Raw genomic sequence first — 14,072 nt, 5'->3', positions numbered from 1 at the left:
ACAAATGCATAACAAAACATAATATAGAACGCCATTTAAAATAAGTCACACATACATCCAGAAATGGATTAGAATATGCTGTCTGGTGAATACAAATACTCATATATAAAAGAATGTACATATGTTGGCATAATATTGTACCTTGCTTGTTATAATGTTATTCTTGAATCACAGCTAGTCTCTTTAGGAGGTCGTCACATTGACCTTTATGGGTTTCTTGCTCCTGTGTAAATATTACTGCCACTCTATAATAAAGTCATATTTAATAGAATCTGCTCACATAACACTAAAGCAGTTCTTCCCTTAAATCATTTTTAAGACTACAAACCTTTCTATTTTATACCTGCAGTTAACATTGAGATATTATTAGATCTTACTATATTTGCTTGGAGTAAGTATCTCTCTGAAGGCAGACTATGGCTCATATATTACTTCTACCGACTGAATCGTGACTTCTCCAGCAGCACCTACGGATCAATAAGAGCCCCTGTGCTGGACTCCTTGTTTGTGCCTCAGCTCTCACAAACTCAAGTGCTTTTTTCCTTTCTGTCTGCTCACAGATTCTGAGGGTCACTCCAACCTATCGATCCAGTCTAGGATTCTTCCGCTTATCAGCTGCACTTCCTAAATGACCCTTGGTCTTTCTCAGAAAACCAGCACAGAGCGTTATCATTCATTCTTTATTTTTTCAGAACAATAAAAATAGTTTAACAAACAAAGACTTCTTCATTCTCTCCGTTTCGACTCGTATTTACAGCTGAAGATGAAACAAACGCCCAGTCATGTCCATTTCATCTCCTCTTGGCTCCGTTCCCACCCTGATCCTCCCTCTTCAGCCGGAGCACCAGGGCCTATTGCTGTGTCTTTGACGAGGTATACGGGCTATTCAATGATTGGTGACTTGTATTTCCAAGCCGACATCACTGACTTTTGCATTTAGGAGCTTCTCCTTTTGTTCAGAACTGCACCACACTCGTCCTGTTCATATACGGTAGGTAACATTAAGCAGATTATGATTTATGAACACATGCTTTCACTTTTACTGGCATGACTTTGGAAGATAAAAAGACACAATGACCCATTTCAACTGTGGAAACACCACATAACTGACACAAGAGAAGAGATAACGTCAGATCCTTTCTTTGTCCAGAGGAGATACACTGTTGTGTGGAGGGTCCCTGAGGGAAGTGGAGAAAGATGGTTTGAATGCACGAGCACTTACGCAAGTCACAATGGACACATAGGACCAATGGTTCGCTTAAAAAAAATGGAGCGGCTATTAAAACATTGCAGCGATACTGAATAATCACTTGGAAGGACACAGACCTCTTACACAGTGTGTGCAACCTAGGGACCTAAAAGGCTTTTTGATACAGCACTGCAAGCACCTTCTAAATGTCATAAAGCAATTAGGCCCTCTCAAGCACTCAACGGAAATGTCACATAACTTGGATTTACGGTTTTCACTCGCTATGATCCGAGCTGAGTAATGTCCCTCTAGCAACAATAATGTATTTCAATTCATCTGAGGAACGATTCTCACTGCTGTCACAATCTGCTGAGACTGTTGATATCAATCAGAAAAGAGGTTTTGCATGGTGAGTGACGACAGGTAAAATCAGTAGAGAGCAGTCAAGTTGAAGCATGTTATTGGGATTATTTCTGTAAAGCATGACACTGCAGCATCCCGGGAGGTGATCACGATGGGATCATCTTTGTGTGGCCTTATTGTCCTTCCATGCCAACTGAATACAATCACATACATCAGGGCAGAGTGGCTGAACAATCAACAGCAGAGGAAATGAAAGATGCCTGAGTAGTTGTGGCTATTGTGCACCTGATCAGGACAGAGGTATCAATACAGTCTGAACAAACCCCAGAAGTCATTCTAATCAAACTTTAAAGAATTCAAAACATAGAAATAGTATACAACAGAGAAAAGATGAAAATAAAAAGAAGCTAAATTATTGAGAATGAGATTGGAGAAGGCCCAGGAAATATAGAGCAACAAGAGGCAGAAAGATTAGAAACCTTAGCGTCCATGTCAGGGTATTAATACAGTAGTCCAGAGGTCTGCATGTAATAGTGGTGGATTTGAGCACCATGTCTATGGCTGGGGGGGGGGGGTCAGGGGGTCACTGGTCCAATCAGGTTGGAGGGTCATGGCTGTCAGAGCTGGTTTCCAGTGCAGAGCGGCAGGCTGGCACAGTGATGAGGATAATGACGTCTTAGTGTCACATGGGAACACACGGCAGACACAGAGGGGGGCGGGGACTCGGCTGGGCCCCAGATGCACCCGCAGTCCAGAGGCCGGGCCTTTAGTGTTCCCATAGCTCAGTGGAGCTCCAGCACAGTGCAGGAAAAGGATGAAATGAAGCTGGAACTACTCGCATTTCAAATTTCCAGAAGGATCGATACATATGGTCAAGGGAGCAGTTGCTTTAATTGAGCCACATGGCCTGTAGAAGTGCCGGATGTCTGTTCACATGATTCAGTCAGTTATTGTAGGCCCAAATATGAAGGGACACCGGGGCTCATTAGTTTTCTCCAGAGTTAAACCGTCTTCTTCACTGGTCACCCCCGCCTCTGGGCCACAAGCCAATGTGCTGAGTGCTCCTGCAGTATAGAACAGACAATATGGGTAAGAAACACACTTAATATGTCTGGACAAGATTTTACCAACAGCTCTCGCCTAAGCACCAAAGGGCTTTGAGCTAAATGCTAACAGCAGCATGCTCACTATGACAACGTTAGCACTAAACACTAAGCACAGCTGAAGCCCTAGGTGTTATGCTGCCGAAGGTGATTATAGATCAGCAGGTGTGAAGATTACATAGCGCTGAAAGAGCAGAGCCAATCACAGTTAACCACGATAACGACAGCTCAGCAAACTGAAAACTTGACATTATGTCTGAATGGTAACCTGAGTCTCAACATGACAACGAATGAACACCAAGAGTGACAACGGTGAGCTACTTTAAAGCAGCTTTAAGTTGTTGTTTTTTTAGCAGCTAGTGTGATGAGACAAGACAACAAGATCAACAAATATACAACAATGTTTTTAGACATATCCACTGATCAAACACATGCAGGGTTTCCTATATTTCTAACGAGATAAAACAACCCAGTTCCTTACCTTTCATATGTTGATGTCCTCTGTATCTGTAAGACTATATTTTAAAGGATTCTTCTTCTGCAAACATCTCCAGTGGCCGGTAGCAATCCGTTTATTGGTTCCTTCATTTTCACACAAGTTTAATCCAGAGTTAGAGCAAAGCTGAGACCTTCAAAGTCACACTACTGATTCAAAACACCCAGTAGCTCAAGTACGGGTCTGCAATGACATTCAGTCATTTCCCCAAACGTAATGTAAATCATTTAAGCTTTTACATTTTTCACTTGTTCAAATTCTCCAGTGTTTTTTGTTTTTGTTCACAACGTGTGTTCTGCTCCAGTGAAGGGGAAAAAGAGCCCTCCAAATCTTCAGTTTTGCATGGAGACACTTGTCCAGAAACACTGACAGTCGTTCATAGCCTTGAAAGTTAATATATATTTATATATAAAAAGGTGTTCATAAATTATTCAACAATGTTCAGTAGATAAAATACCACTTGCATTTCGGTCCTGAAATGACCACTTTGTGCTTTCTGCAAACAAAAAAACATTGAAAAAGAAGCAGCAGGTTTTTGCCAGAGGTTAATCCATATAAAAAAAGTGTCTCTTCGAATTCTGAAATGTTCTCTCTATCTGTGTCGCTTTGATATTCCATTGCTGTTTGTGGCGGGCTCTTCCAGGTCGTCGTCCTCGAAGCCGTGAAAGGTGGAGGTGTCGCTCTCCGAGGTGGTGCCGAACAGCTCCTCCGCTCCAGTGAAAGTCCCGTCTTCCTTCTCTGCTCCGCGGTCAGCTGGCACACAGAGGAACACAGTCAGTGCACAGGGGACGGATAACAAGCGGCCATCATGAGGCAAGAGTATCCCTCTCTTCCCAGCATACTGTGGGGTACTCACTTTTGCATTGGCAGGTTGAGTAGGGGGACCCGGATTTACCCGTTTTCTTGATGGAGCCCTGGCATTTATTACAGTAGTTGTTGGGAATGCTGGTCCCACTTGGACCCTTTGGACCTACAAGGAAAAAACATGTAGTTTTAGACAGTTGATGTTCACCGATGCACTGATTACAATGTCAAACTTTTCACAACAATACTTTTGTTCTGTTTGTTTTACAAAAGTAATACTTTTGAATCTTACTAACTCAATATAAACTTTGTGCAAACAACATTTTTCATTTAACAAAGAATGTCAATTTCAGTGTTAATCCCATTCAATGTTGAACAGCTGATGGGATGCTGACATTTTAAAAAGGGAGCACCTGTTGCTCTGACTTTAGATCCAAAATATTCCTTTATTTGAACTTTATATTACCATTCATGGTCTTTTCTTCTAAGTATGCCAATGCGAGAAGTCTATATGGATTCTTTTGTCCTGTATTCTACCGGTTCGATCTTTTTGATTTGTTATTTATATGGACATGCTTTAACTAAGTTTGTATAAATGTATTTTTTTTTCTCGTAGGATCTAGAACATAAGAAGCAAAATGTCCCCCAAAAACTCAAGAGTCAGACTTACATATGAAAGAGCAATCAGCACTAACTTCTTGCATTAGGCAATATATACTGTATCTATATATTTCAAGACTGACAGTCAGCACAGCCTTGGATTAATCTAATGGGACATACATACAGTACATATGGTATGTAATGGTGAGCGGTAGTTAGTTTTATATCAGGAGCAGCAGTTTGACTCCTTACGTTTGTGTCTGTCAGTCTGTTGTGCAGCGGGAGATTTCGACGCCACGGAGCTCCTCTCCCCCGCCCTGCCCTCCTCTGCCAGGTGGGAATTGGTGTAGTGGTAGCTGAGCCCTGTACGGTTCCTGTAGCGCTTGTTTGCACACACTGCGACACAGGGCAGATGTTCAGTCAAACTACTGCAACTGTTTGCATTTCAGCATCTAAAAATAACTGCTTCACAGCATTTCTAAATGTAGGTTTAGTATTTAAGATAAAGGCGTCAATGTGCTGTAGTGAAAATGAGAAATTCACAAAAGTATAGTTAAACACCCACTAAGTGTCTGATGAGCTTAGAATACCTTGTAAAGTAGCGTAACCAACAATATCTACAGGCACTAAATGCAGAGCAGCATGGTACCTATTCCACTTCTGACTCCACACATGGAATAAGCACACTAGGATATGATTACAATAATCATTAAACACAGACACCATAACCATCGTGTCTGAAATCCCAGACCAGACAAGGGGCTAAAAAAAACAACCTCACAGCACTAACGTTTCTACAGCTCAACAAACTAACAAAACCGATATCCAGATAAACTTTTAAAAAGAGATACCTGCTGCCGAAGACTTTGAGTTCTGCTTCTGTTTGTATCTGTCTGAAACGGAGAAGACACAAGGCAGATAGGAGACAGAATACAGCATGAGTATGTGTCTTTAAAGTAGAGACAAAACATCCAATACCCTCTACCTGGAGTTTCCACATTCAACTTGCACGTACAGGATTACAAGAGACCACAGTGACCCTTCACCTTCATCCTGAGGTTCAAAACTGTTGGCTATTGAGTTACAGTGGGTCGACTTTATGACAACAGTGACACAAGTAACATTATTGGCTATTTTTAATAACTACAAATATATATATATAAGATTTTTCAATCCTGTGTTACATTCCTGTTGGATCAGCAGACGAGCAGATAACACATATTGTTATGAATTCATCTCTACTTACTGTCACAGACGTATGGCTTGTCTTCATCCACTTCTGCCTTCTTGCGGCCTGAACCCCGACCCTGATGAAAAACATCCAGATACTTTCACTATCTGCAATTAAATGCATGTTCAGAGCTTTCCTACATATGATATCAGCACCACAGGTCCTTATACAGCAGACACGTTTTTTAAGATAATACAATTCTTCTTAAACGAACAATCTACAATGCTATGTAAATGTAAGCGCAGGACACCCAGTGTATTGTGGGTACTTACTCTTCCTTTGCCCCGATGTCTTTTCTTGGGAGCGTCCACCACAAAGTCGTCATCTTCATTAAAAGCATCTTCTGCTGCGTCGGCCTCCAGGACCCTCTGAGACAAAGAGAAAGACAAGACCGTTTTTAAACTCCGCTTTGATTATAGCACCAGGTTGCTAAAAAAAAACACTTAGCAGCAACAGGAAAGAAATGTAGCATTTGTTTAGTTCTCAAGATAATTGAGATGTTCCTGACAATGCTCACAGGTCCTACAGAACTTAAAGGTCCTTTAATTTTTTAGGTTCTCGTTGCCCTTTTTGGGATTAAGTTATTATTATTATTATCTACAGTATAATAATGGGAATTTAAAGTTGAAGCTGTCAGCTAATCAGACCTAGAAGTCAGACGGAAAAACTGGGCATGTTGCCTTGACAACCAGTTGGGGAGCAACTCCAGTCCCCCCCCAATCACTTGAGCGATATCACTGCACATACTTTAAACAGGAGTGTATCCCACCTGGATCTCCAGCAGGCTGTCCTCGTCGTTCTTAGAGCTGTTCCTCTTCTCTAGCCCCCCTCCTCGCAGCAGAGCCTCCAGCGTGGTGCTCTGGGCGGGCAGGCTATCCTTGGACATGATGCCGCCTTCTGCACGGAGACAAAAAAAAGGTACATTTGATGAGGCATTTGTAGTCTAACAAAATCCAATCAGTTCACCCCTGAGTCTAATTGGATATTTGTGCCACAATTTAAGAAATTCCCTCAAGGATTTCGTGAGATATCGCTTTAAGAGTTTGGGATGTTTGACGGACAAACTGAAAACATAGGGCGTCTCGCCATGGCTGTTGCTAAGGCATAAAGAACCACAGGCATATAATCATAGCAGTAGAGCGTGTATATTGCTCAAAATCCCTTCAAGAACTTGTTATTATTATTGTTATTATTATTATTATTATGATGAGAAGAGGCATCCGAGCTACAGTGTCTGACCTGTGTGAGGAGCTTTTTAATCAACATATTTCCATGCATCTTTCCCCTTTCACTCACACTAGACTTAATAAAAGCATGTGGCAATTTGCTGGAGCCTTTGTTCGCTTGAGTGCCTGTCATCTTTCTTTGCCTCCTCAGAATGTGTCATCACAACTATTTACAGAGCACTATATTCCTGAAAATGTATGTTTTCCTTCTGAAAGAAACTGCATTGTCATTGAGCTCTTAATGATGTGGCACTATGCAGACACCAGGCTGACTTTGTCCTCAGGAATCTCTGAGGTACAATGTAGTTAAGTGGCTTATCGTCTTAACCTGAAAACATCATGCAGATATCTCTGCCTACATTATAGCGGAAGACCCAAACAAACAGTGTAGGAGGCGAGCAGGTTGAGCAGACAAAGCAGAGCAAACAAAAGCTTTGACAGTCTGCAGATCTTATTTACACAATCTCTCCTCTACAGACGGCTACATGATCATCCAGTCGCTTTGCGGGTGTTTGAAAACAGGGCACACTTCAAAGCCCCCTGACTCCAGCTTTCTATCAGCCCTTCATCTCACCACTGGGCCCACGAGAGAGACTTTAGCAGAATATTAAGCATGAAGTGCTGAGGCGACAGAAGCCTGCATAGGTAAGAGGCACAACACGCTCCACTTCAACGGGCGCCTCCACCACGCGGCGGCAGCCCCTCACCATTGTGTCTGCACACGTTGACTTTCAACTCTCCGCGACGAGACAGACGACCCCCCCCACCCCTTCTCCCCTCCCTCCCAACCCATGGGAGCTGGGGGGCTAAAAATAGAGCCGGCAGCAGCCTGCAGCAGCGAGCTGATTCCGCATGCAGCCCCCGTCTCTAGCACGGCATCAGTGAGACACACTGTGGCTGCGGCCCTGTGCCAGCCACCTCTGGCCAGCTGCACAGCGGATAAGAGATGCCAGGTTAAATCAGGGTACGCTTCCCCTCGGCTGCGCACTGGCAGACAGCGCACTCCACTGTTGCTGGAGAAGGGAAGGGACAGCATGATGGTGGTGTTGGGGTCCAGCGTAGGCTCGGAGGAAAACAATGGTCTACAGTGGGATGTGTTTGGGAAACAAAGGCTTGGTTCATATTCCATTTTGGTTTCTCTTCGTAGGCCTGCTCCTTTTTCTGACAACTTCTCCACAATGCAATGCAGAAATAAATAGTTTGTGATCGTTGAGATTTCTGTCAATACACAATGGATTTCTGTGTTTTTGTAGAAACTACTGATAGACTCAATGTTTTCTGTGTGAGATTCTCTCCTTTGTCCTGTTCATTCCTAAGGGTAGTGTGACATCCCAGTGGGTATGCACGCTTTAAGGCACAGAATGGGCCAGTTACTTGAGATCATTGGCTAGAAAAACACTCGCAGACTGCATGGCAGACTACAGGGAGGGATGAATGAGTTTGTCAGAGGAAAAAAGGGACAAAACCAATCAGCGAGGGAGGTGTCAAGGAGAAAATACGATAGAGAGGAGAGGGGAGATGTGTTGAGTGATTGGTTTCAAGTGGCAGCCAGAGATGGCCAAACTTCATTCCATAACATTTATTAAATAGTGTCTGCAGTGGTCGAACTCCGTCTCGCTGTTCCCAGCAGCGGTAAATCTAATTACATGTTCTCCTTCTCACAAAACAAGTTTACCAGCCGGGGTGAACACAGCCACATTTCATCCCCTGAAAAATGACTGCGCGCTGAGACAGAGTGATATGCTTTTAGCCAGATGATTCCACATCATCACCAGTAATCACATGAGCTAAAGGAGGCGGGTGGGAAGGCAGGCGAACGAGAGGGAGGAGAGACTAAAGGGAGCAGGAAGTAACGGGCAGGTGGTCTGTGGAGGAGAGGCTGCAGGATCTTACCGATCTTCAGACCGTAGATGCCCAGGCCGGGGTCCGTGGCGTTGTGCAGCCGTCTCTTCTTTCTCCAGCAACGGGCGGGGTATGTGTACATCTGCCCGGCTGCGACCCCTGTATAATAAAAGCAGTAAAACACATTGATAATAAAAAATACCTTCTGATGTAGGAACACCGGATTACACTTTACAGATTTCTGAGATTAATATACTCAACATTAGTAACTGTAAAACTATTATATGATTCACCAATCTGTTTTGTATCATTTTTGGACTGAATATATTCCAGGTTTAGACTGTTAACCAAAAAAAAGGCAGTTTGAAAATGTCACCATGGGATGTGTTCAAATCATGAAAGGCATTTCTCGCTCTTTTCTGAAAGTGTTTAAACTAAATGATTCACCGATTAACGAAAACTGATTCACAATAAAGAAAATAATGTTAACAGCTTTAGATAATGAAGACACAGACAGCAATTCTGCAAGCTTAATGGACTAAAACACTTAAACAGTATCTCTGTGTGTGTGTGTGTGTGTGTGTGTGTGTGTGTGTGTGTGTGTGTGTGTGTGTGTGTGTGTGTGTGTGTGTGTGTGTGTGTGTGTGTGTGTGTGTGTGTGTTTACCCACCGGGGCTGCGGTGGTGTCGCTCCATCCAGATGTAGCAGTTGTTCTGGGCCACGCCGGTTTGTGAGTCCAGAAATGGCAGGCGGACGCTGCGTTCAGCGCACAGGCGAGCATTGTAGCTGCGGCACTGCTCGATGGCGTCCTTGTAGAACTGGTCGCCCAACCTGAGGAGGGAAACGTTATCAGCATAGGTCAGTGACACTGCACGATGTGGCAGCTGGCTGGAAGACGACCTTAATGTGATCACATTTGCAGAATCTCTGATATGGAGATGAGGTTTTGTATCATGTAGTATGAATGCCTTGATAATAGCCTGTTCTCTTGCTGGCTGCGGATTATTAAATCACTGAGCTGAGGCAGCTACAAGATTTGTATCCCTCAGAAACTCTTCACAGCCATAATAATGCTGTTAATGTCTGCTCAAACATCTAATCAGCGTTGTGCATTGTGAGTCTCAAACTGACAGCTGAGCTTCTCTCTCCTCTTCCAGCTTGCTATCGGGAAGAATTTGAGGAAAGGGGAAAACAATGCAACCCAGTTACAACACAGATCCGGCTCCCGAGGTTAAACACATTACCTCTGTGGGCTCTTTGTCTGATCTGATTTTAGATTTGAGCTACGGCAGAGTTGACTCAGTTACATTATTACAACAACGCTGAATCCAGGCTCTGATATGAAGTTACTCCTCTGATGTACAAGCAGCTAAGACTCTCACACTTTAGTTCCACTTTTTATAGCACCACTGAGATTTTGGCAGTCCCTCAGGGTTTAAATGTTAATATTCAGAGTGAAATGGGGGAGGATATTTCACATTCAAGCCCTCAATCGCTGCCACACGCCTAGTATGGTAATTAGCCTACTTAATTAATCTCAGCAGAGTGCCTAGCACAAGGGCAGGTTCTAATTTGACTATATCAAAGATGGGGGTAAATGCTGCGACTCTGAAATCACGGCAAGGTACTTTGTATGTGACTTTCAGTCTGCTGCTATATCAAAGGGGCAACAGGGCACATTAAAGCTACTGGTTCTCCTAGTATGAACCTCTCTCGCATAATGAAGTTCCTCCACGTGTTCTCAATTACAACATTAGGAAGACGGCCATTTTGGAATGAAACTAATGAGCAGCAGTCTGCGAGTGGAGCCTGGAATCGTAAACTAGAGGTGGAGGAGGTGGGAGCCTGATTCGTCAGCGTCTTCCAGATCTCTCTCCGTCTCTGCCCCTAACCCTTGATGAGACAACGTCCAGCAGATGAACAGCCGTGTCAGGAATGCTGTCCCGCACAAAAGCCCACTGCTCCGCGGCTCAGACAAAAGCCACAGTGTGTGAGGCTTCTGGGAAAGAGAGGGCTTCGTGTCTGTGTAACTGAGAAGAGTAAACAGTTACAGGTACAGAGCGAGGGCAGGGATCAGTGGAAAGGTGTGAGAAAGAGAAAAAAACAGATGACGGAAAGCGGAAAAATAAAAAACAACTGGGTTCGAGAAGGGAAAATGGTGAGAAAAGGAGGTTAAATGCGAACATCAGATCATGACTAACGACTATGGGACTTTTCCTTCCTCGTGTAACAATCACACTGAGGCTGTACGTACTATAATATCACTATTACTCTTTGTCTTGCAAAGATGTCACATACAGTAGTGTTTCTTAGTGCATGCAAAACACTATTTCTGAGATGAACCAGCTTTTCTCACCCTTCAAGATACAGGAATGTTTACGAGGGGAATCACACAGGGATATACTCAAAACAGATTGGCCACAAAGCTGAAAATACAAGATCAGAGGTTTGACACCTTTAGCAGTAGCTTGCTCGAGGATTTCTTTTAAAGATAAGTATTTGGCCCATAAAAAATAATAACAAACAGCTGTGTAATAACACAGATCTCAGACTAGTACCACATGTGTGCTGTCGTTTCAAACAGTAACTCAAACTGACCTGTTTTCTTTACTACAATGCCTGGATAATATGGAGCAGATCAGCTGTTGAAGGGGCCCCATTATGCTCATTTTCAGGTTTCATAATCGTATGTAGTGTCTGTGACATGTTTACATGTTCAGAAAGCGCTTTATTTTTCTCATGCTGCAGCACCGTTTTCACCCTCTGTCTGAAACCAGAGCCCAGTCTGCTCTGATTGGTTAGCTGGCAGGGTCTGTTGTGATTGGTCAACCGCTTAGACTAACTAAAATCAAGGCATTTCAGGCAGGGGAGTGTGTGGGAGAGAAACTCCCTGTGGCATGAACTTTGAGGTTTAAATGCACACAAACCTATAACACACTAAAGAAAAGGGGAAAAAACACAAAAAGCATATTAGAGCCTTTTAATGCTCCCTGAAGTCAGCTACGAGTGCATGCTTCATAGGTACACTCACTCCGGAGATTACTTGAGTTAAACAAACCAAGTCGGGAGGCTAACCGTGAAACATGCAGGGAGGGTCGGAGGGGACTGGCGAGGGAGAACACATAATAAGTGGCGGAAGTGTTCTGGTGGGTGCTGCATGGACACGCTCTCTATCAGGGCCCGCTGCCCCGAGCAGCAGGTGCACTGGCTATGGTGAGAGATCTTTCTCACACTTGTAATGAGTGACGAGACCCACACCTCCAGTGACACAGGAGGGGGATTGTGTCACACTAACAAACACACACAGACAGACCACTCCAATCAGTACACAACTTCTCCAATTCTGTCATGTTTCAAAGGTTCTATTTTTCACTGTCCTTTGACATTCATGGCACTTAAGAGCTAACAAATATATCTCTAAAAAAGTAGTAAGACGTGTAAAAAAAACATTGGCAACCTGACAATAATAAAAAGGTACTAGCTCTTACTCAGAAGAGAATACTAAAAAGGCACACAGCTAAATTATTACACTTGTCAGTTGTGAACATCATGGTTTACAGAACAGCTTCCTGGTTTACTTTGACCTATCGTACTCTTGACAGATGCGGGACCACCGTTTCCTGTACAGATTATAGCCAACACCTCAAGTGAACTCACTTTCATTTTCATCTTTAAATACAGTGGTTTGGATCAGTGGTTCTCAAACTTTTTAGCCCCACAAAAAGGCAATAGATTTGCTTTTACTTATCATTATGAAGTGAATGTCTATTATACAATGTAATGGCTTTAGAATAATGATACCATTAGCATTGAAATCGGTCTCCTATAAGGCCTCGCTTAACAATGCAATTCTGTCTTCCTCCAGGCTGTAAGCTCCCTATCACAACATAAGCCCTAGACATGTAAACTGCATCCCTGCCTACTAGAGATCATTTCGCCAAGAGGTAACTGCGTAAGACAGAGGAGGCAATAAAACAGAAGAGGGAGAGTGATAAGAAAATATGTTTTATTTTCTACTATGCTAGATAAGTATGTAACAAAACCTGCATTCTTAAATACTACTGGGTGTTTTACTGCCTTTATCATAGCACTGAGATCTGGTTTGAAGTCCTTCTGGGTTTTTTCAGTTGCGTCTGACGTTGGACAGCAGCTCTTAGCCAGGGCAGTCATGTTGCTTACAATATATGAATAGTAGATCAATCTTCTTGCTCGTATGAAGGTCAACAGACAGAACATGTTTCAGTCGCGAAACATGGTCCTATCCAACATCTACTTGTAAACTGTCATCCCATTACATTTTTATAACCCACAAGAGGTAAAGCAATCAAGTAATTTAAAAAGGGAAAAAGGAAAGATTTAAGGAAATTAGAGGAATAATTAGAAGGACATTATGCAGCATAAATATATCTGCTTTGCAGCTATGCTTATTAACGCCACAACTGTATCTTTTAACTGGCAGAGGAGACTAGGCCCCCACATTTTAAGCCACTGGTTTAGATAATCTGCTATCTTGTGTACAAACAACAAAGACTGATTGCTTGGCAGATCATTACTAACACTGTTGGACATTTTTGTTTTGGTTTCCTTTGTTCCCAAGATCTTAGTTATTAGTTTTGAGAATCCAGTTCCACCAAAACTGATGGAAATGACACAACAAATATAAGACCAAGTCTGAAAGAAACTATAATTAATAATTATCCTTTGAAGTCCAGCAATGCCTAAAAGTGGAAACATTGTGTGGAGTCCAACTGAACTAGGACATGTGCATTTCAGGGCTTAAGAAGGTGCCTCAGAGGTATGTGCTACACATCCCCAATATCTTCCAGTCGAGTAGAGAAGGCGAGTGTGTGCATGAGGGCGAGGAACAAAAGCAAATCTTGTGGCCAGTACGGCCTCTGCTATCAGCGTGTTCCTGTCAACGGTTCGCTGTGTCACACGGCTGCGTCCGTAATGTGAGCATGTGTCAACACTCATTTTGCATATCTGACGACAAAGTTTTGCAGGGGGAGCAGTTTGCAGAGGAAAAGCGATCATGACAGTCGTGACAAAAACTCCGGTGTCAACATTAAAATGGATCTGAATGACATTAAGAATAAACGAGACCAGAAACCTAATCTAAAAACACAACTTCAGAGCCTTTTGTCTGGGAGGTTTCTTATATTTGCAGGTGCACTGCTCCTTCACAGGAAGCTAGAGCTACCACATAACAAGGGGGGGG

The 14,072-nt window shown here is 43.1% G+C and overlaps 1 protein-coding gene across 1 annotated transcript in view; it reads right to left on the bottom strand.

Annotated features, from left to right (window-relative positions):
• Nucleotides 1–672: 672 nt before the first annotated feature.
• LOC104954709 (zinc finger protein DPF3-like) overlaps nucleotides 673–14,072 on the bottom strand; it is a 15,776-nt gene continuing 2,376 nt past the window's right edge. The window contains exons 2-11 of the mRNA XM_010781889.1: nucleotides 9,525–9,685; nucleotides 8,906–9,013; nucleotides 6,556–6,683; nucleotides 6,059–6,154; nucleotides 5,802–5,862; nucleotides 5,407–5,448; nucleotides 4,808–4,951; nucleotides 4,008–4,121; nucleotides 3,137–3,904; nucleotides 673–2,616 (exon numbers count right to left, since the gene is read on the bottom strand). Of these exons, the coding sequence (XP_010780191.1) occupies nucleotides 3,744–3,904; nucleotides 4,008–4,121; nucleotides 4,808–4,951; nucleotides 5,407–5,448; nucleotides 5,802–5,862; nucleotides 6,059–6,154; nucleotides 6,556–6,683; nucleotides 8,906–9,013; nucleotides 9,525–9,685 (1,015 nt within the window). The 3' untranslated portion in view covers nucleotides 673–2,616; nucleotides 3,137–3,743. The remainder of the gene's footprint in view (nucleotides 2,617–3,136; nucleotides 3,905–4,007; nucleotides 4,122–4,807; nucleotides 4,952–5,406; nucleotides 5,449–5,801; nucleotides 5,863–6,058; nucleotides 6,155–6,555; nucleotides 6,684–8,905; nucleotides 9,014–9,524; nucleotides 9,686–14,072) is intronic.

The sequence above is a fragment of the Notothenia coriiceps genome, unplaced genomic scaffold (assembly GCF_000735185.1).
Source record: "Notothenia coriiceps isolate Sejong01 unplaced genomic scaffold, NC01 NC01_scaffold00023643, whole genome shotgun sequence".
Taxonomy (NCBI): Eukaryota; Metazoa; Chordata; class Actinopteri; order Perciformes; family Nototheniidae; genus Notothenia; species Notothenia coriiceps.
This window is presented reverse-complemented; position numbering and strand designations above follow the sequence as displayed.